We start from the raw sequence: 24042 nt of genomic DNA on the forward strand, positions 1-24042 counted from the left end.
TTTAGTTCTCTATACCATTAATTTTCTAATTTTTGACAAAGATGCACTGGCTCCGGCAGACAGGTTTTATAACCCACCATAAGGGCAGTGTCCGGTGCGAGCAGCTCCACTGTCCTTAGATAATCGCCAGGTGATGTAGAGAGACCCAGAAAGTGGTGAATGGAAGGGACCAGATAGGTTAACTGCCTGGGGGAGAGGGTTTGCTTGTATTTCTTCAGATGGAGAAGGAATCAGATGGGTGCCAACGAGTCGTATTCGCCTTCTCCATCAGAGAGAGACAGAAAAAGAGAAAGACCTCAAAACAAAGGAGAAAATCTAAGAAATATCTGACACTGAAAGAGCATGGCTAATAAGAAGACTGTTAAAGAACTTTAAAAACCAGCAGGAATCAATGGATTTCCTAACACAAGATGAGACTAATGGACAATGGACTTCTGGACATGTATAAATTCTCAATTTATGATTATTTGATCATGTTATTTGTTACATACTTCTAGCATGTGTTATGTTACTATGTTACTATGTTACTATGTTTTTATGTAATCTATGTAATTATGGGTAATGCCTTCCCTATTGATGGATTTATGTTTCAAGGTCATGACCACCCCATGTTCTAAATCAAAAGAAAGGGGGAGATGTTAGGTTCTTACTAAGTGCTAATGAGATAATGAGATATTAGGTTTTTACTAAGTGCTAAGTTGGTACTTGACAATTCTCTAGTTCTGGCCTTTCCTGGGGAAGAGTTTGCATGCTTAGGAGGAGCAAGCTCATTGGTTGAAGTAATTCTTCCCAGAAGCCCTTGCATTATCCCACGCCCATTCTCTGGGAGGATAAAGAGGGCAGCACTCCAGAGATAGTCAGTTTCTGCTCTAGGCCAGGCTTGACATGGCTCTATGCAGGAAGGGAAGTCACTTCTCTGGACGAGAGTTAACGGCAACTGTCTGGAGACAACTGTTCTTAACAGGAAGAAGAATCTGTCCGAGAGATTTTAATTGAGTTGACACAGCAGATCTCCTCCCAGAGAGCGATTGGCAGCGTCTGGAGACAACAGCACGTTACAAATACAGTGCCAGACCTGAAGTCAGGAAGAGTCATCTTCCTAAGTTCAAATCTGGCCTCAAATACCTATTATCTGTATAACGCTGGGCAAGAACTTAACCTTTTTTTGCCAAAGTTTTTAAATCTGTAAAATGTGAAGACAATAGCAAACCACTCCAATATCTTTGGCAATAAAACTCCCAAAGAGACCACAGAGTTGGACACTACTGAAACAACTGTACAAGTGCTTAATAAATGCTTGTTGATTGACTAGCTGATTGATTGACTGAAGGAAGGGAACTAATATATGGGCAAACTTAAATCCTGATCCCAAAATTGTTCAAAGTACAAACTGATGCTTCCATGGATCAGTATGGAGGAAATATTTTCTTTATACTATGTATTCTTTTTGTGTTCCTTACTGTGAATCTGATAAATTCACTCAGATTTCAGAGACAAGCTCACTTTCTACTATAATCGATAAGCTGATACCTAGGAAAGCATTTTGAATATGAACATTATGATGGATTACTAAATCAAAACAAACACTATCATTATGTTTGGACAACTACTTACAACAAAGAGAGTCATCAATTGTCAAAAAGCATCTCAGAAGCTTGAGACATAAGATTTATTAACAATGAAGGAGGTAAATTATTCAGAGGAGTCTTCAAGAAGGCCTTTCAAGAGTTTCATGTCTGGAGAAGTGATTTATTTAATTGAGCAACATAGCCCAGAGTTCTTACTGACAGAAGAACTTTCTCCAGAGCTGGTTCAGGACCACACTTATAAACCATCCCTCTTCTATAGGACATGTATTGAGTACCTATAGTGTGGCAGGCACTATGCTAGACACAGGAAATCCAGTGGGATGACTGGCTCCATGCTCAAGAGAATTAAAGGGGGAAAAGATGAGTACAAAAATAGCAGGTTAAAATTAACATTGAATTTTTATTCAGTTACAAGTTGAGTCAAATAGTCTCCTAAGGTTCCTTCCAACTCCAACTTAGTAACTTTCAGAACAAACATGAAGGAAGAAGAATAGAGGATGCAGGATGAAGTAGTGGGTTGTATAAGCAATGAAAAAAAGCATCAATGAAGGAACAGAGAAGAACATAATCATTTTCATCTGTTTTATGAGTCACTACAGACAGAGTTCATCACTTAGCGTCTAAACTGCCAGTGATAAGCCTCTGGGTACTGAGCTCAGCTGATCCTTGCAGTTCTACTACTACAAAGCTACTAGTAGTGTTTGGAGCAAAAAAGATGCATCAGAGAGGAGATGTTATGAAGGAATAATAAAAGGGATTTATATCAATCTAATGTTTTACACTCACAAATTATACTTCTCACAAAAACTATGAGGACAAAGACAAGTATTATTAATTCCATTTTCCAGATAAGAAAAGTGAAACTGAGAGAGCTTGAGTGACTTAGCCCATGAGTGACTAGTAACAGGGCTAGTGAATGACAAAAGGTAAGCCTTCAGCCAAGTTCTTCTGACTCTAAATGCAATCTTCTCTCCTGTCAAGAAGTACCATGCTGCAAAATTAGGAAGCTGAGCCAGCCTCTTTTTGTTTTTTATGTTCCTTTTAAAATATTTTTGTTTCCTTGATTATGCTAATCTTTCATTTATAAAATATTTCAAACTAATACAAGGGACCTAGCCTGGCTCTACCATGTTGAGGAGCTATAGGAGGGTTTTAGTGGAGAGAGACATGTTCCTTTTTAATCATGGTTATGAATGGTAGACACTGTGTACTTGTTCATTAGCACTTTGAAAAGAAAGTGTACAAAAAAGAAAGCCAATAGAAAACTGGCTTTCTAATCATAAAAGACTAGATTGATGATATGATATGAATATGATGTGATATGAATTATGATCAATGATACGAATTAAAAATTGTGCTTCAAATACAGCATCAAGGCTAGAAGATATCTTAGTGATCATTAAATCCAAAAGCTCCATAGTAAAGCAGTGAGGCACAGTCAATCAGTAAACATTTATTTACTACCTAGTATGTGCCTAGGCAGCTAGGTGACAAAGCAGATAAAAGTGCCAGGCCTTGAGTAAAGATTCATTTTCCTATGATCAAATCCAACTTAAAACACTTAAATAGTTCTGTGAACCTGAGAAAGTCACTTGACTCTATTTGCCTCAGTTTACTCATCTGAAAAATGAGGTGTAGAGGGAAATGCAAACCACTCCAGTACCTTTGTCAAGAAAACTCCAAATGAAGTCATGAAGAGTCAGACACGATTAAAATGACTAAACAACTATGTGCCAAGCACTATGCTAAGTGCAGCGAACACAAAAGAGAATCCCTGCCCTCAAGGAATTCACAATATAACAATATAAGTAAACAAAGAAATGCAAACATATCTATATAGGATAAATAGGAAATAATTAAGAAAAGGGAGGCATTAGAATTATGAGGGATTGGGAAAGTTTCCTGCAGAAGAGGGAAAGCTAGGGAAGTCAGTAAGTGGAGAAGAGAAGGGAGATTATTCCAGTCACAGAGGACTGCCCAAGAAAATACCCAGAACCGAGCATCTTGTGTGCAGACTGCCAAGCACCCATGGTCACAAGATCAAAAGCTACCTGTCAGAGAATGAGGAATAAGAAACGTAGAGGGCAGCTGGGAGGACAGAACACTGGCCGTGGAGTCAGGAGGACCTGAGTTTAAATGCGGCCTCAGACACATACTAGCTGTGTGACTCTAGGCAAGTCATCTCCAATAAAGGAGAAATAAAAGGAAGACTAGAAAGAGAATATTAAAGGGAGAAGGCTGATCATAGAGTCAAAGGCTATAACAAGGCTGATGGAGGATGAATACTGAGAAAAGGCCACTGGATTTAGCATGGTGAATAAAGAGCTGGACTTAAAGCAGGATTCAAACAATGTGGATCCACAGTTAGCCTCTGATACTAGGTGTGTGACCACAGATGCATATGTGATCTGTCTGCCTCAGAATCCTCATCTGAAATGACATTTATTATCTACCTTAGAAAATTCTTGGAAGGCTCAATTGACACTGTATTTGTAAAGTACTAGGCAAACCTCAAAGCCTGCTAAAAATGGCAGGTATTCTTGTTAATCTGAGGAAATCCCTACCTAACAAATGATATTTAAGTTAAGCTTTAAAGGAAAGGAAGAGGCAAAGGTAATAAAGGAAGGTAAGAGCACATAGGAGAGATGGCCTTTGTGAAGGCAAAGAGATAAAAAATGAATATAAACAATGAGAAGCATGGTTTTTTCCTTTTGTTCTGATTTTTCTTTCCCAACATAATTAAAGAAATGTGTATTTAAAAATTTAATACATATGTATATAACCAGAAAAAATAAAACAATAAAAAGATTTTTTAAAAATGTGTATTAAAAATGAAAGAATATGTATATATAACCAGAAAAATAATTTTTGAAAAATTTAATGGTCAAAAAAATCCCAAAAAGACAATGAGAAGGCCACTCTGGGTGAACTACAGAGCATCAACATACAATGTACAATCAGCCTCATTTTACAGATGATAAAACTAAGTACAAGGACAATTTATCAGCATTTTGACTCAAGTCCTCTCTCTCTAAGTCTAGCACCCCTTCTAATTTTTCCTAATAAATTTGCGTTAAACATAGTTTGGGATTTTCATCAAGGTTACAGAGACTCAACTAAAAGCACAGGAATTCAACATAAAAGTACTGTCTGTGCCATTGATGTAACTTACTCTATCGCCTCAAGAAGACGCCCAAATGAATTCCCAAATCCTGTTCTACAAATAATGTGCAGTCACGGTCTATTGTTAATTCATCCATCCTGTCTCCAATCCAGTTAGCAACTTTAAAGATGGTCACAACAACCTCTGAGACAACCTTGATGGGAACTTAGCTTTCCCAGACTTTTTGGATTACCCTAAGTTAAGAAGCTAGCTTTCCCAGACTATCTTGATTGGTATGTCTTTAAGCAAGTCCACCTGATCCCTCCCTCTAACTTCTTACCTTTTCTTCTCTGGTCTCCCGGAGAAACCTCGCAGGCTATTTTCCCCCATCTGCTTACCATGAAGATCTTTGCTGAGTTCTCTTTAGGACTAAGCCCACTATGTGGTACTCTCTCCCCCATAGAACCTTCCCTTTAATGCACCTTTCTCCTTCCTACAGCTAATTCTGGCTAGTTTGCTAATTTCTCTATGGATCTAACCTGCCTGTCAATAGCAGGCTTAGGTCCTAAGACATATTCTTTCAACAGATTCTTCCAAATTCCTTTCTCTTCTAACTATATGCTCTACCAACTCTATTTCATATTTACCATTCCCAGTGTCTATTGTATCCCTTCATTTTGTCTGTAGCCCCATTCTCCTAAATAAATCTACCTTGGGTCAAAGAGAATGACGATTATGAATTTGTCACTTTTATTTTGAACTGGATACTACGATCCCGGCCACATTAATGTGGGCGATGTAGATACTAGATGATGGTAGACACCAGAAGCTGGGGTTTGGTCATGTGACAAATTCACAATGGCCATTTTCTTTAACAAAAGGTAGATTTATTTAGGGGATGAGGCTACAGACAAAATGAAGGGATAGATAGACACTGGGAATGATAATTATGAAAGAGTGGAAGACCAGTGCCTCAGTGGAACTCACAATTTCTCCATAGAAAGGGAGCACCCCATGAGGCTGGGGCATGTCCTTAGCTGGCAGGCTAAATCCTGAAGGGGACTTAGGCTCCTAAAAGAGTTAGCTATAAGGAGGAGAAGGGGGCTAGGAGAGACTCCACAAGACATGGTAGGGTTAGAAGACACCATGTGGCATGGGGGAGAGGTAAAGAGAAAGACACCACAGGGCACCAGCCCAAAAGAAGGTAGCAGCCATGGGACAGCCCACAGATGCTTTTATAGGGAAAATTTAACCTCAGGGACATGGCTGGGATTTCTGACAGAGCACAGAAAGGTGAGCCTGCCCAAGACCCCTAAAGCGAGCAGACCTCGGGGATTTAATATAACTTGGATTTCTGACGGAACTACCTCCCCAGAGAGTGGGACCAAGGAACTAAACTAATCAGCGCCTTTTTCCTGCTTGCCTCAGGAATCAATTCTTTACTTTCTCTCTGTCCAACACACCATTCAGGATCTCATCAACATCAGCTGATTATACCAATCAACTTTAAACAAGAAACATTCTGACAAACATTTCTTAAGCATCTACTACATGTAGAATTCTGGGGATACAAAAATGAAAAACAATACAGCCCCTGCCATCAAGGAATTTGCAATCTAGTGGGAGAAGAAAAGATATTAATGCAAATAATCCTTATTTTATCAGTTTACCTTTTGGTCTAGATCTGTAATTTTCATTGTTTTCAGAAACTTTCTGCATAGAAATTCCTTCTATTGATGCAAACTGAAAAATTCTCTATACCTTACAGAGCTACCTGAGGGCACTAAGAGGTTATTTTGTGACTTACCTAGGGTCACCAAACCAGTATGTTGTACTTCAATATGAGTCTTGTGGACTCCAAGGCTGGCTAGTCCTTTATCTATTATGTTACCCTGTCATTAATTAGATAATAAATATAAAGTGAAAGTATACATCAAGTTAGGAAAAAAAAATCTGAGAGCAATCTTTTAATTGAGAGGCAGGTGGGTTTCAACAAAGAGGGGGAATGTGGAAAGAGAAGGAAAAGGGAAAATTTTCAACATGTAGACAAAGGGACTCAAAATTATATCTTAACAGTCAGGCTTCTAGTTAACTTCAAAACACTGCTTTAAAAGTATGTATTTTTCCACAAATAAAAGCTTGACATTAATTGAATTACTACTCAGAAGGTTATAATTTAAAATGTACCTGGTAATTCTAGAATTGCTGCTGGCTACAAATCCAACTGCCGAGTATCCTTTGGTGCATGTTTGTTTGCTGACATCAATTCCAACAACCATAAGCGACTTGAGCTGTGAAATTTCATTTTTCACAAATCAATAATGTAGCAAAGCAGTATATGAGAGCAATTCTCTCTCAAACAGTATTTAGTTTAAGGAAAATAATTTTTTCAACTAATAAGTGACAGGAGGAAATAAAGGTGTTAGGAGTATCAGGTTAAATATATATGTTCAATAAGAAACAAAAACATTAAGCAAAAAACAACAACAATGTGCCTAAAGGGTAATAAAGAAGAGATCTATCAACCAACTAATAAATAGCATTAAACACTAGGGATTGTACTGGATACTAGAGATACAAAGACAAAATTTTAAAATCCCTGTCTTCAAGGAGCCTCCATTCAGTCAGAGGACACAATGTAGATATTAGAATGTAAGCTCCATCAAAGTAGGAGTGATTTTGTTCTTTATACTTGTATCCCTAGTTTAGTATTTAACTATACTATGTATACAATATAAATAGGTATTTAGTATTTAACAAGTGTTTGTGGACTGATATAAGTACTTTGAAATAAATTAAAGGAAATACAAACTAATTTAGAGATGGAGGGCACCAGTAGATGGAGGACTGAGGAACATTGCACATAGGTGGTGGTGCTTGCGCTCACTCTTGAATTAAGTAAAGTATTCAATGAGGTAGAAATCAGGAAAGAGAGTATTCCAGGCATGGAAGGATGGCCAGAACAGAGGCACAGAGAATGAAGACAGGATGCAATGTATAACAGCAGCAAGGCAAGCTGACTAGATGAAATGATGAGAGAAGAGAAGCCACTGAAACAATCCAGGTGATGCCTGATGACAGTAAGATAAGAGAGCAGAAGTCCCAAGTAAAAGATGTTGTGAAGGTAGACAGGTGATTGGATATGAGGAGGTAAGTCAAAGCTGCATGACTGGGAGAATGCTGGTGCCCTCTACAGAAATAAGGAAATCTGCAAAAGGGATAGGTTTGGGAAAAGGTAATGAGTCCAGGATTGGGATGCTTAGATGTTCAATAGATATAAGTTCGAAATGTATTAATGTGGAATGGTGCTCAGGAGAGAGGCTAGAACTGTATCTTCTGTTCTGGGAGTCACACTGGCCTACAGATAAAGAAGAAGGAGCTGAAGAAGTCAGAAAGAGAAAAGAGGGAAGGGGGTAAGGAAGAGGAGAGAGGCAGAGAGAGAGCGAGAACACCTAGAATATATTTTTTTGAGTGGCACTGCACACATACTGGAAGAATATGGAACTCCCCACAGCAAATAACCACTTTTCTAAAGCTCAGTAGATAAATCCTGAAGACAACTGACTTGTTCAGGGTTATCTAGCTAGCTGGTGTCAGAAGTGGGAGCCAAACCTAGGCCCAATGCCAAGCTGGGCACACCATCCACTCTGCCACACTATTTGAAAATAAGACTGATCAGTTGCTAAATATTTTTTGCCAACAGTCCCCACCATAATCCTTTGCCCCTGAACTAAAGTCCTGTCCTACCAATTTTCATGGACTCCTCATATTGTTCCTTTACCTCCTGTGGGAGACCTATCTTCAAAATCAGGAAAGGCTGGGGCCCCATCCTCCCTCTGGCATAGTTGCTGTATGAGCCTGGACAAATAACTCCATCTCTTAATGCCTGAGGCAACTCACTAAGACCAGTAAGATGCATTTTGGACAATGTTGGACATCTCACAGATCCATCTGACTGACTTTCTGACTGATCTGGATGAAAGAGCCAGATAATTTCTAGGATGAGGGAGGATTTTCTTCCACTAAGCCTTAAAAGTCACAAAGTCTCATATCAGATCCCTCACCGGTATCTCTACTGCCCACAACTCTCCTCCAAGCTTGCAGACCACTTGCATGGCAATCTTTGTGGCAATGCTCATCATCATTCCATGGCGGTTCAGGGTTCGAGCTAGAACACACTGGCTTGGGATTGGACGATCCAGGCTCAAAAACTTTTTAATTGAATCATAGCAGTCCTTTTGATTTGAAGGAAGGACACACATCACCTAAACAAAAGCAACAGAAAACGATTGAAATGATTATTGATGCTTCAAAGTGTCATTTTTTCTAGCTACTGGAGTCTTATTCCCACAAATATAACACATTCTTAATATTTTACAAAAGAGATTCTTGATCATTTTCGGGGGATCACCGCACAGCAGTCTGGTGAAGTCTATAAACCTCTTCTCAGAAAATGTTTGTAAGTACATAATATACAAAGGAAATCAATTTAATTGAAATAATTATCTATTTTTTAAACAATTCGCAAACTCCAGATTAAGAATTCTTGTTTTATATGTATAGAAGAATTGCACATGTTTAACATATATTCAATTACTTGCCATTTAGGGGAAAGGAGAAAGCAAAGGAAGGGAAAAATTTTGGAATACAAGGTTTTGCAAGGGTGAAATGTTAAAAATTATCCATGCATATTTTAAAAATAAAAAGATTTAATAAAAAAGGAATTCCTGCTCTAAATAAGGACAGAACCATCACCTTATAGTCATCTTGAGAATAAAATATTTGTAACATCAAATTTTAAAGCTCTATATAAATGCCAGCTATTACAATAATAATCTTTTTATGTCATGGACCCCTTGAGCAATCTAGTATAGCCTATGGGCTCCTCAGAATAATGTTTTTAAATTCTAAAACACATAGGACTATAAAGGAAATGAAGTATTTGAAATGCAATTATCAAACTTTTTTTTTTTTTTTAAGTTCATAAACTCCAGATTAGGAATTCCTATGATATGCTTCAAATGTTTTGCCCTCATTCCCTGGAATCAAATCTTAACAGACATCTGTAAATTCTTAGCCCTTCTGCATGTAGATTAATGATAACTGAAATACTCTTTTATCAGTCATCTATTCTCCAACTCCCTTCTCTAATACAGAATCTCAGTGTTCTAGAGACCTCAGCATCTTAATCCAAGCCAAACTTAAAGAAAGCAGTCATCTCTCCTTTATTTGGCAGTCTTCAATAAAGGAGAAGTCATTGGCTCTTCAGGTAACCCATTCCATGTTTCTTAGCTTTAAGTACTTGGAATTTCAATATCAAATTGACCTCTTTTGTAAGTACCCATTGCTTCTAATACCTTGGAGGCAAATGAGAGAAGCAGGTAGAAAGTTAGAAGAATGATATTTCAGTATGCTTGGTGTTTTTAATGCTCCTTCCCTACTTTGGAACAAGCTTATACCCTGTAGAAGAAGCACACCTTCCTAGTTCTTCCACCATCCGATTAATTTTCTTTAATCTTCTCCCCCATCCACCCCCAGCCTTGTGCAATGAAATGACTGCACTGCCTCCCTCCTCCTTTGTACCCCCAAATCTACTTACTTCAATCAAATTGTAATGCTTTTAGAAGGCAAAATATGGAACATTCTGTATCCAAATGCCAACCTAAACATTATTTCATTTATTTACTTACTTGTTTGTTTATTTGTTTATTTATTTGTTTGCTGAGGCAATTGGGGTTAAGTGACTTGCCCAGGGTCACACAGCTAAGAAGTGTTAAGTGTCTTTAGTCACATTTGAACTCAGATCCTCCTGACTTCAGGGCTGGTACCCTATCGACTGTGCCACCTAGTTGCCCCCTAAACATTAGGTTTCAAAAAAAAACCCAAAAAAAACCCCAAAATGAACAATTAAAAGTATGGCTGGAAAATCCCACTGGCATTGATATTTCAGGAAGTTAGCAATGTTTTGACTATAGCCTAAGCTTCCAGCTTGTCTACTGTGCTGTGCAGAGGAACTATAGCTATGGGGTTCCCAGTGATAACAGGCACAAATATGGGTAGGAATATGTGTGTTAAAATTCTCTCTTTCAGACAAGATAGAGATAGTAAGAAAATATTAAAAATAATAATTTTTAAAATCAGCTTTTACATACCAATTGTGTATCAGGATTTACATGCTGTTGTATAGCCCGTATAAATGCTGCTGTGTTTTCTTGTACTTTTATGCTACATTAAAAAAATGAATATTTAAAATCTATAACTTTTTATACTTTACAGTGATTCATCATATAGCATTAGAAATACCACTTGTAGATTTTCCTAAAAAGTAAAAATGTTTAGTGAAAAAAAAATTTTTACCTGAAACAAATTAAAACCTACAAAGTATAACATATGGGTACATTCATTACTAGATTAACATAAAATATCGTGTTTTCAAATAAATTGTATTTTAAATTCAGTGACTTGTCAGGAAAGTGTCCAGGAGTCTGGCTTGCCTGGAAGGCTTCAGAAGCCCCAGCCAACTTGGTGATTCTGTCTCTATGGAAACAGAAAATGTCTTTAGTTCAAGGACTTTTACTATTGTTATTTGGCCTTTGCTATTATTTGGTGTCAATCAAATAGGATTAAGTGACTTGTCCAGGTTCACACAATTAGTGGAATCTAAGGCCAAATTTGAACTCAAGAAGATATCCATCACACCATCTAGTTGTTCATTGTTATTATTATTTAGTGATTTTAAAATTAACTTGGGGCAGAACTTTTTGAATTACAGGCATTATAACAACAAAAGTCTGAAGCAAAGTCTCTGGCAGAACTGGAATTTGGGGGAAAAAAATCTGGAAAATGTTTCCTTCTCTGGTATCTATTATAGACAAATTTCTAAGAAGTTAACTAAAACCTAACTTATAACCTCCACTTCATTTAATACCAATTAAAGGATCTCTTCTTTTACCATGAGAGATTTTTTAAAAATAAAATAAAGTAACTCTTTTTTCTGGGGAGTTGTCTCAAATCTCTCTGGCAGCTTAATAATATCAATCAATTGGCTAACAAGTATTTACTGACTATGTGTTTAGCACTAGGCTCAGTACCACGGGGCACTAATCCATAAACATGATTCCTGCACACAAAAAGCTTGGAAAGAAGTCAAAAGGTCCAGGAGAAAAAAAAAAGTCCAGGACTCTAGATTCTAGAGTCAAGGATCTTGATCTGAATTCTGCTCTGCCAGTTAATACTTGTGTGATTGCAATCAAGTCACTTATATCTCTTTGGGACTTGGTTTCTTATCTATAAAATGAGGCAATTGGGCTACATGAGCAGTCACGTCTCCTTTAGCTCAAAAAAAAAAAAAAAAAAAAGGTCCTAAGTTAGTTTTTTGCAGAAGCTGTTCATACCTATTTGCTACTGAGTCATTTTAAATCCAAGAAGTCTTTTAGGAATAGGCCACCAGGTGGCAGGACTATTACGTCCTAACTTCTTAGGGCAGGTCAGTTTGGTTTGTGGCAAATGTAAAAATCTTAATTTGTCATGTCCTTGCATGTCATGACTTGCATGTAGACTTAGCCCCTATTTAAAATTCATAACCCTAATCCCTTTTAAAGGAGATAATATATAACAATCAAAAAAGAAATAACTTCCCAGGAGGAGAAGCCAGTCACTAACTAGAAAAGTAAGCCTGTCAGTAAAATCTATAAGCAAGAAAAGGCTTCCATATCTAGTCCCCTTAATTTTTCATGGACTTATTATCCAATCTGTATGAATTCTGTTCTCTATGCTTGACTCTGCTCCTTTTGTTATTCTATTTCTATACAGAATTGGGAAAGGGACATAAGAGAAAATGAAACTCAAGCCAGGCAATTTGTCAACATCTCAGACAGAAACTCTATAATGAAAAAGGTTTTAAAAAATTACCTAAAATGAGGCTTTGGGATCATCTGAATTTATTAAGAAGCCTTGCTCCATTATGTCAATATTCATTATTAACTAAGTTTAATCGAGTTCTGAGTATGGTTTACTCCACTAAATTAGCTCTATAGTACATTAGCTAGATTGAAAAATGGGAGAGTTATGGCCAGCACACTAGGAGATGTAGTTTCTGTTCCCAATTCCTCCAACAATAGTTACCTTTCCCCCTACAGGTCCTTCTAATCATCTCCAAAATAGAAAGGTTACAACAGATAATCTCTAAAGTTCCTTTCAATTCTGCTTTGTTTTTTTGATTATAAAGATATAACTACCACACGGTGGTAGTTCCAGAGTGCTCTGCCCTGGTGAAATCATATGGGGCTTATTTCTCAGTTCGGATTTGACATCTTAGGAAAGACACTGACAAAACTAAATATGAGATAAGTGGAGCTTCAGATCATGCTAGAAGAAGGCCCTCTGGAAAAATCAGAAATGATTAACCAGTGAAGAAAAGATTTAGCTCAGACAAGGTATTTTGTCTACACATATCTGAGGAGCTATCACAATAAAAAAAATTCAACTTGTCCTGTTCAGAGCAATGAGCAGAAGTAACACAAAAGCGGATTTTAGCTAGCTAAGGGGAAACTTCATAACAATGAGAGGAGCCCCCAAATGAGATGAGCTACCTTGGGAAGGTAGTGATCTCCCAATGACTGCCAGTACTCAAGCAGAATCTAGATGGCCACTTGTCAAGAATGTTTTAGGAGAAATTCCCATTTAGTTGCAGGTTGAACAAAATGGTTTTTCTAGGGTCCCTTCCAGCTCTAATTCTTAAAATATTTGAGTACCCTTCTTAGGCCTAAGATCCAGAATCTTATATTCACTCAATTCTGCCTCTGGAAAAAAAATATTTTCACTGGACGGGCTAAGGAAAGGGTAAGGGAAAGGTAGAGTAAGACTATTAAATAAAGAATCTTACAATGCCTGCTTCTCTTCATGAGCACATCAAATGATTAATGAAGTACAAAGCACATATGTACTTTTACAAAGAAAAAAACCAATTCTAGTGAGCATTAGTAAACTACGTCTATACTAAAAAGGAGAATTATTGGTTCAGATTTAAAGCTGGAAGAAATGTTAGAAACCACTGAGTTTAAAACCTTTATTTCATATATGAAAAAACAGAAGTCCAGCTAGGGTAGTGACTTGTCCAGGATTATGCAACAATAAAGTAGCAGAGCCAGGATTCAAAACCAAGTCTCCTGACCTTGGTATCCTTTCTATTAAGTAAAGGTTTGGGTCAGAAATTCCCTTTTCGTTTTAAATTAAGTTTAAACTCAGTCTGATAAGTCCCAAGAAGTCTCCAGTTTAATTATTCTTTTGTTATTGTTAAATTTCTTTCTTTTTTTGTGTATGTAAGGTAATTGGGATTAAGTGATCTACTCAAGGTCACACAGCTAGTGTCAAGTATCTAAGGCTGTATTTGAACTCAGATCCTCCTGATTCCAAAGCCGATGCTCTATCTACTGTACTACCTTACTACTGTTGAGTTTGAAAAATAACTAATTTTCTAAGTTTATGAAAATATATAAATTGCTTCAAACACTTTTTAAAGCAATATGTAAAAGCAAAGCTTTTTAGAAATATCAAACCTGGAATATATCATAAGAGAAACTTTTTTAAAATGCTACTTGTTACAAAATTCGCCTCTTGATATTACATAATATCTCCCAACAAAAAAGCCTTTTCTTCATGCATCAGAGGGCACTAAGTTTCCCATTTAAACCAGAGTGAAAGTTATATCTTTTAGAAAAAAAAAAAGAAAGAAAGAAAAGACCATTGCTAATTCTCTAAATAGTCTCACATTTTGGGCTTCTCCATGTGAAATCCCATAGGGCTGCTCACTCTTCTCAAGCAGCTCAAAAGGCACTGGGCTGCATCTTCATTTCTGTGGCTACACACAATTATCCAGTCATTCAAAGGGCGGGCTTCTAATAGCTTGCAGTTGCGCATGTCCCGTGACCAATCAGCAGCAGACATGGGCTGACACTGAGAAAAAAAGAAAACATAATGACTAAATCAATCTATTCAGATGGCAGCCATAAAACTCACAGTGTCATCCAATGAGATTCTGGTCTTAGCAGAAACATTTAGTAGAGTTCAATTGTGGCTAATAATGGCCACCAAAGAAAGCCAGAGAATGGCTAATATAGAAGAGATCTTGGAAACCATTTATTCTAACATCTTTGTTTTTACAATAGGGAAACCCAGGTCTAGGAGAAGTGACTAAATGGAATTATGGGATTGGTTAATTCATGGCCAATGTGGAAGGGACTTTGGAGAATATACTTTGGAGATTATTCTAACCCCTTTGTTTTGTTTTACTTATACAGAAATTCAGACCTAGTGGAGTGACAAGATTTCATGGAATTAGGGTTGGAAAGGGCTTCAAAGGTCATCTAGTCCAACTCACTGATGAACAAGAATCTCTTTCATGAAAATGCCAACAAGCTGTCATTCTGCCTCCACTCAAAGACCTTTAGCACACAAATTTCCACCTTCTGAGGCATCCCCAACAACTTCTGTAAAACTCAAGCTATTAATAAGTTTTTCCTTATATCAAATCTAAATCCCTTTGTAGCTTCTATCCACCATCACTTTCCTCTAATTTCTAAACCAGGAAGAACAAGTCTTCTACCATAATAGTTTTTCCAGTACTTAAAAAATAGGCTATCATGTTCCCTACAATTCTTGTCTTTTCCAGGCTAAATAGATATAGTGTCAGGGAACTGGAACTGAAATAGACCTTGGAAGTCCCTATCTTCTTCATTTTACAATCAGCCAGTAGAAGAACCAGGATTTGAACCTAGCTCCTCTGACATCAAATTCAGATTTCTCTCTAATACACTATGCTGCCTCCTCAATTCCTTCAAGTACTACAGAATCCCGTTCTCTTCATTCTTGTTGTTGTCTTCCTCTGAACTGACCTTTTTATTTCAGGCATACAGACAAGATTATATTCTCAGACAGAAAATGCTAAAAGTCATTTTCCAGGTTACTTCAACAATATGAAGAACAGTACAAAATGACAAAGAGGTTAGGATTCTTTTATTATGTAGTTTAAAAGGGAGCCGAGGTGAGATCCTTTTCAAAAGTCCGAAGGATTAGAAAGCTATAAAAACAAGAACTATGCAAAACCATCAACACGAAATGCTCCTGGAACACACCAACAAAGCTGAGATTAGTCCAACAGCCCTTCCACATAAGTCCACTCACTGGAAAACAGATAAAAAAAGGGACCTTGCTGAACAGACTTTTGTGTGCCATTTGTAGAATTTTTATCAGCCAAGCTGCATTTTTCTTTAGAAGCTTAAAAATAAAAAAAGAAATGATCAAAACTATTGGATCACTGCTGTGTGACCTTCATCTTTATAATGTATTATCAATCCATCAACTATGAAAGACTTAGCTACTGTGATCAACACAATGATTTGAGTCAACTTCAAAGGCCCCATGATATTGAAAAATGCTAATACTAAATAAAAGAATGCTATATGCCACCAGAGAGAGAACTGATAACTCTGAATGCAAACTAAAGCATAGTTTTTTACTTTATTTTTCTTCCCTTTTTTTAAAATAGCATGGTCATAATAGGAATGTTTTACATGACTTCACATGTATAATCAGTATCATATTATTTATTTTCTCAAAGGATTGAGACTGGAGGAAGAAAAAATTTGGAATTCAAATTTTTTAAGATGAATATTAAGAATAAATAATTTAAAACAATAATTTATTGTTATTAAGTATAGTGCCACATATATAATATGCAAATGCTCCAAGGATCTGGGATTATGTGAGCATGGGAAAATTTTCATTGTGAGAACTCCATCCACCACCCCAGATCATAGCCAATCTCTAAGATGAAAAGAAGCAATGTGGTAGAGTGGAAAGAGCAATGAAATAGGATTCCAGGGAAGCTGAATTCAAATCCTAACTCCCACTTACCACCTATGTGACCTTGCACAAGTATCATAACCTCTCTGGACCTCAGTTTTCTCATCTGTAAAATGAGTGAGTTGGCCAAGACAGTGTTTAAGGTCCTTTCCAATATGAGATTTATGATCCTAAGAAGCTCCTTGAAGTATCCAGAGTTTCAGTGACTTGCCCGGGGTCATTCAACTACTTAGAAGTGCAATTTTAACCCAGAGCTTCTTTACCCCAACCCCAGCATTCTAAACACTAGGCCCTGCTGTATCTCATACTAATAGCCCCTTATAGGCAATTATAGGAATGACTATCTCTATTTAATATCTGAGAAAACTGAGATCAGAAATAAATAGTTTACCTATAATCCCTCAGTTTATAAGTGGTAAAGATGGGATTTGAATCTATTGTCTGACTATGTTTTGTACATTCTAGCACACTAATCATATTATTTAGGGTTGTTTGTTTTAATTTTTAAAATATGGAATGGTCTTATAAGTTCCCAATAATATCAAATGTTATCTACTTTAATTATAATGAACAAGGAATAATAAGGTTTCACTTCTAATTCCATCTTTAACACTAATGACGTATTTTATTTTTTGCAAATAATTTCATCTTTCTAGGCATTAGTTTTTTCACCTATAACATAAAAGCATTGGATGAGATGACCTTTAAGATCTTCCTTTAAAATCCCTCTAGTTTCTTAGGAAAACACATAGATAAAAGCCTGGCAGGCAAATCCAAGCCTTTCTTTTTACAAATGAGGCCTAAATCCGAAGCCAATTGATAGGAGGCCAGGGTCTTTCTATAAGCTTACATTTAAATAATGGCTAGAAATAACATTCCCTAACAAATCTTGGAGTACCTCACTGTAACACAATGGCATCTATAGTTTCCTACTGCATATGAGGAATTAAATAGTCATTTCAAGGCAAATAGGTGGAAAAGTGGATAAGAGTATAGGATCTGGAGAAAAAAAGGTTTGAGCTCAAATATGGTTTCAGACTCTTAACTAGCTGCCTGTCCCTAAGGAAATCACTTAACATGTTTCCCTCAGTTTCTTCAACTATAAAATGAGAATAATAGCATCTACATCCCAGGATTGTTGTGGGGCTCAATTGAGATTAATAGTCACTTATTGCAATGCCTGGAACACAGTAAGAGTTTAATAAATGCTTGTTTCTGTTAAATCAATTAGCATTTCTTAAATACTTACCATGTTCCAGTCACTGTGCTAAGTATTGGGGATACAAAGAAAGGCAAAAAAAAATTTCCCCTTCTCTCAAAGAGCTCATAGTTTAATGGAGGAGAAAACATGCAAATAAATCAGAGACAATCTTATAGAGAAAGCATAACATTACAGAGATTCAAGAAAGGCTTCTTTATAGTAGGTGAAATTTTGGAGAGGACTCTGAAGAAAATCAGGGTAAATGAGGAAACAGAGAATAAAGGATGCTCTAACAGAAGGGAGACAGAGGAAGACTTTGGTATTGTAGAGTTAAGAAAGCAGGATAATTAAATGGGATGGTTATATACATGAAAATATCTCTTTTTGAATGAAAATAAAATGACACTCACTGTAGTGTCCTGCATTAGTAATTTTTCTGAAGGAACTACCCGACCTGTCAGAGACATCTGACATCCAAACTGAAGTCCCCAAGTCTCTAGTTCAAAACGAGCCTCTGTGTTTCTGTGGAGAAGAGAATTTGGCATGAAATTATGAATACATTCATCTTCAGAGGAAGAAAATCAGTAAATAAAAACAGTGACAATAAATCCTTATTTTTATTGGATTTCTCAGACTGCTGCTTTTTTAAAAAATTAATTTCATTGTTCCCTTTTATACCCACTACACCAATTCCAAACCGTTCTACTGAGAGTAGAGCAAATAAACAAAACTTCAAATATAGGCAGCTATGTCGCACAACAGATAGAGCACAGAACCTAAAATCAGGAATATCCAAGTCCAAATCTGGCTTCAAATATTTGCTTTGTAATACTGGCAGATCACTTGTCTCTGTCAGTTTCCTTATCTATAAAATGAACATAAGAAAAGCACCCTCCTCCCATAACTGTTGTAAAGATAATGTGTGATAATATTAGTAAAACACCTGGCAAACTTTAAAACCCTATATAAGTGCTACATTATTATTATTATGCAGTATATTGTATATTTATATAGTAGGTACTATTGGTATTTTGCAATAGCATCTTCAGTGGACAGGGGCAAGTTTTGGTGGGTTTATCTGATCTTGCTGATTTAGAGTGAAATCTAGTTAAATATCTGTAATCAGAAAGTAATTGAATAAAATAAAGCTGGATCCAGTGAGGGTTTTCCTTTGGGAAGGCAAATGTGCACAGAAATCTCTGGGAGAGCTAGTGAAATGGTCACTAGGACCCAAAACTGGTTCTGAAAGGAGAAGAAATAAGGAGGAGAAGAATAATAAGAAGAGACCAGACTTAGCATCAACAACTGGCTCTCCAGAGACACTGTTCTGTTCCCTTTGAGTCTTTCAGTGATATCATACTGGTCTTTCTACGTTATCCAGTAATATACAGTTAATAAAACATTTTATTCCATATACCAAGTATCCAAGGCATTATGAATGTTCATGAAACTAACTGAAACAAGTGATATAAAAAAGCACCATGGAAATTAGTCATGAAAATCAGTCAGGAGAATCGACCTCCAAAACGCTGAGAGTAAAGAGAGCCCAAGTTAATGACCACAGAGATAGATGGACAAGAAGCAAAGCACACGTCCCCAATGGACAGAAAGTTCACAGGATCACAGTTCAGCTGAAGGGAACTCAGACATCGCAAAGACCGCTCCCCTAGTGTTACAGAGGAGGAGGCTAAGTCCCAGGAAGGTTAAATGCTCTGCCAAGTGCACAGATGGAGTAAGTACCACAGGCAGGATGTGAACTCAGGATGAAAAGCCATCCCAGGGAGAGAGGCCATGGATGCTTTTCAGAGCATCGGGGGTTGGTTGATACAGAGGAACAAAAGCCACTCTCCTTCTAAGCTAAAAGTTTTTATACTTTAAGGGAAGACTGGCAGCCCAGGTGAAGGGTCAATGGTGAGTTGCTAGTTTGGATTTACATCATAACCAACTATCACTAACGATTCAGCAGTGAGGGAATCAAGGGGATTAGGACATGAGGAGCTAACTGTGGGAACTGACTCCATCTTGTGACTCGATTCTGGAGCTAGGTAAATTTCTATTCATTTATGAATCTAGTCCAAATTTTGAGTTGTGAGAGAACCTTAATCAACGGTGGGAATTTGAAAAAAATCTTATTGCACTGTCTGAAACTAATCCTGCATGGCTGGGAAACTAACCCTTAACCAAGGACTCAAGTTACGCTGATGAGAAACCCAGTCAGATCCAAAGACTGATGCACAGAATTTTCTTATAATTGTATATTTCAAGCTTCTCTGAAAGCTGGCCCCATACTGATCAATCAGTCATTGTTTCCATGTATATACTCAGGGAATAGGATACCTTTTTTTCTGAAGTCAGGAAACTGTACCTATTCACTCTTCCCCTCCCAACTTGGAAAGTCTCTAATCTTTCCTCCAATTAAGAATCAGATTATCTAATGTATTGTTTCCTTTTGATTAATTGGCCTTGTTTTATTAATTGTTTTTAAAGTATAAAAGTCAATCTCCTCCCTATATTGTCTGGACCTAAAGTGAGGAAAGGGCCTGTTCCCACTATGTGGGGCAACTGCCATGCATTGCTTATTAAATCAATACGTTCAGAAGACTGAACCTTTGTTCTCTTCAATCATTTCATCTTTCCCTAACACATACGAAACTTTGGCTCAGGCATTTGTGTCCATGCTTACAAGTACCCAAGTTCGACAAGAATGAGACCTCTCTATTTTTCTACAGAAAAGGTTAAACAGGAAGTGTGCAAGAGTGTACCCAACCCTCCTGTAAAATGTGAGATATAGAATTTGGATTGAAGAAGAGAAAGAAAACAATATATTCCAAGCAAGGTTTTGTATCACAGCAAATTACCTCTGAATGTTATCAGCAAGTCTAGACAGTCTCTGTTGCCTGCGAGTAGGATTTAGATGAGTTTCTGTAGCCAAGTCTTTCATTAAGCGGAAATCTGAAGTCACTTTTTTGCTCAAACCTATTCAATTTGAAAGAACACAAAAATTACCACACACTTTACCACTCCAAGCCCTTACCTCAGTCACAATTTTTGCAATTTATTGGAATATAAGGTTGGCTTCACAAACGAGATAAAACTCTACAAGAATTCAATATATAATTGCATAATTACAAGTTCTTCAAACTTTCAAAATCTGATGATTTTGAAATTCATTCAACAAATATTTATTAAGGCTATATTGTGGAAATATTTGAAGAACTGAATAATGAAAAGGAGATTAGACTTATTTAAAATCTCAGTTCCAGAAAGCAGAACAAGGCCCAGTGGATGAAAAGTTATAAGATGAAGATTTTGGTTCAATATAAAAATTTTATTATTAGTACTATTCAAAAATAGAATAGTGAATTCACCAAGAGGATATTGGGTTGGCCAAGTAACAGGAAAAAATGTATCCCAGTACCTATAACAAAACCCTTAAACCTCACAAAGATTCATAAAATATACTGGATTAAGTCCTGCCATAAAATTTTAGGGGGGAAAAATCACAAGTCATTTTTCCCATTCAAGTCAAAACAGGAAAAAGGCTCAAAGAAGTCTTTGAATACTGGCTAAGGGTATTCCAAACAGAGTATTCCAATACACATGACCTGAAAGAAAGCCAAGGCTATTCCCAAGGATGACAAGAGGTCCCAGGGAACTCTGAGATTGTGCAGAATGCAGGAACAGATGCAAAATGATAAACTTTGTAGCAACTCATTTCCATATAGCAGATAAAGGGCAGACTTAGAAAGGAACCCATAGCCAGAGGTGACAGGCAAGTAGTAGTCACAGAACCTAGGTTTTATACTAAATCAGGAGCAAGTTCAAAAGCAATCAGTAAGAACAGAGCATGGACTCAGTTCTAGCCTCCAGCCTGGAAAGAGAGCTGAAAATCAAGAGATAATCCCAGACTAAAGGGGAGTCTGCAATTCTGTCAATTCTAAACCTAAAGAGCTTTTCAACTTATTGATGGTGCTTGGTCCAACAGCATCTAATCAGAACTTCCAACCAGGGACAAATCCATAGGCATATAAGCTTAAACCCAAACTTGGATCATGAATTTGCAGAGTTCAGGCCAGGATTTCAGTATACAAACTTTAGGCCTAAATCACAACATTTTAGGAACAATAAAAACTTGTAGATCTTCAGCCTGAGTTGTACCTGAAATCCTAGAATTAGATAATACACTAATACAAAGCAAAAGGATATAAGAACACAGTTCCTCAGTTCAGATATTCCCCCCAGAAATGTGAGGAGATTGGCCCTAAAATAAATCTCAGATCAAGTATAGATAATATACTAGTAAAATAGAGGAATGAGCAAACAAAAAAGTATTCTACCATAAAGAGCTTTTATGGAGATAGAAATGTTCAAGACACAAATCCAAAAAAAAAAAAAATACAGAGAGAGAGAGAGAGAGAGAGAGAGAGAAAGAGAGATCAACATCTGCAAGCAAATTCTCAAAGAAAAACATAACTTGGACACAAGTCCAACCAGAATTCCTTTAAGATGGGAAGCAAGAATTTTAAAGAGCTAAAAAATGATTCTAAAAATGAAATGAGAGAGCTAGAGGATAAAATAAGGAAAATTTGAAAAATGTGGAAAGAGAATTAATATCTTAGAATAAGTGATACACAATCTTACCCAAGAAAAAAGCTCCATGAAAATTAGAATTGACCAAAATGAAGCTAATAACCTTATGAGACATGTATTATTGAACCAAAGTCAAAATCTCATTAAAAATAATCTCATAGGAATCTCATAGGAAAAACAAACTCATTTATAAACCATATGTAGGAGAGAAAACTTAAGAATCATTAGACTACCTGAAATTCATGACCAAAAGAAAAAAATACTAAATATAATATTCCAAGAAATCTTAAAGGAAACTACTCAGATCTCTTAAAACCAGAGGAAAAAAGTATAAACTGAGAGAATCCACAGATCACCCTTTCAAAGAGATTCCCAAAATGAAAACTCCCAGTATCTTTCCAAAATCCAGTTTCTGGGACAAAAATAATAGATAGATAGATAGATAGTTAAATAAATAAATAATGTTAGGCAATCAGAAAGTGAGAATTCAAGTACTGAAGATCTAATTAGGCTCACACATAATTTAACAATCACCTCATAAAAGTGAGAAGACATTAAAATATGATATTCCAAAATATTTAGACTTATAGCCAATAACAACTTATCCAGCAAAACTGAGTGTAATTCTATAAAGAACAAAATGGATTTTAATTAAAATAACTCCAAGCATTCTTAATAAAAAGACCAGAATCACAAAGAAACTTGAAATACAAACATAGGAGTCAAGGGAAGCATAAAAAGGAAAATATGAGCAAACAGTCAAAAAAGACTAAACAAGGATAAACCATTTATATCCTAAAAGGGTTAGATGATATGTCTATCTTCTCAGAACTCTATCATCAGGGATCACAGAAGAAATCTAGCATAGTTCTGGCTGTTTTTGATGATTTAAAAAGAAGAATGAAAAAAAAAAGGGAATAACACACCAGGGTGAGGATATGGACTGGAATAATGTAAAAAATTATGTAACATAATTGGTATGTACAAGAAAAAGCTAATACAAAAAGAAGAATGGGTAGGTGGGGCAGATGAGATTTGAATCTCATTCTTCTATACTGCTCAACAGAGAGAAAAATACACATCAAGTAGAATACACTCAATAGGAAAACAAGAGGTAAAGGATCCATGGGAAAGGGGGGTAACAAAAGAAAGCAAACAAAGCAAATTCTTTAAAAAAAAGTGCCAAGGGGAAAAAAAAGGGAATGAAAGTTAAAATAGAATGGAGGGAATTATACAATTAATAATCATAAATGTGACTGTAAATAGAATGAATTCATCCATAAAAAAAGGAAGAAGAGAATAGATTGAATGAAAAATTAGAATCCAGCAATATATTGTTTAAAAGAAACACATTTGAATGGATACAACCATTCTGGAGAGCAATTTGGAACTATGCCCAAAGAGTTATGAAACTGTGCATATCCTTTGATCCAGCATTGCTGCTACTGGGCTTGTGTCCCCAAGAGATCTTAAAGGAGGAAAAGAGACCCACATGTGCAGAAATGTTTGTGGCAGCTTTTTGTAGTGCCAGGTGTAGAGAGCCAGAATTCTAGAGAAATCTACTTGAAACAAGAATTCTTACAACCAAGTGTTAACTCAACGGAATTGATAAGACAATGGTTATCTGGTATAGAAGGGTGATTAAGAGTTCTCGAGTTCAATATGATTGAATTAATCTTACAACAAATAATGGTTCC

At 36.5% G+C, this 24042-nt stretch overlaps 1 protein-coding gene across 2 annotated transcripts in view; it reads right to left on the reverse strand.

Annotated features, from left to right (window-relative positions):
• PIWIL4 (piwi like RNA-mediated gene silencing 4) overlaps positions 1–24042 on the reverse strand; it is a 77070-nt gene that overhangs the window by 23788 nt on the left and 29240 nt on the right. For both annotated transcript variants that reach the window (XM_074297488.1, XM_074297487.1), the window contains 6 exons: positions 20614–20731; positions 18166–18277; positions 14462–14646; positions 10845–10917; positions 8757–8957; positions 6880–6983 (listed from right to left, as the gene is read on the reverse strand). In XM_074297488.1, the coding sequence (XP_074153589.1) occupies positions 6880–6983; positions 8757–8957; positions 10845–10917; positions 14462–14646; positions 18166–18277; positions 20614–20731 (793 nt within the window). The remainder of the gene's footprint in view (positions 1–6879; positions 6984–8756; positions 8958–10844; positions 10918–14461; positions 14647–18165; positions 18278–20613; positions 20732–24042) is intronic.

The sequence above is a fragment of the Sminthopsis crassicaudata genome, chromosome 3, assembly GCF_048593235.1.
Source record: "Sminthopsis crassicaudata isolate SCR6 chromosome 3, ASM4859323v1, whole genome shotgun sequence".
Taxonomy (NCBI): Eukaryota; Metazoa; Chordata; class Mammalia; order Dasyuromorphia; family Dasyuridae; genus Sminthopsis; species Sminthopsis crassicaudata.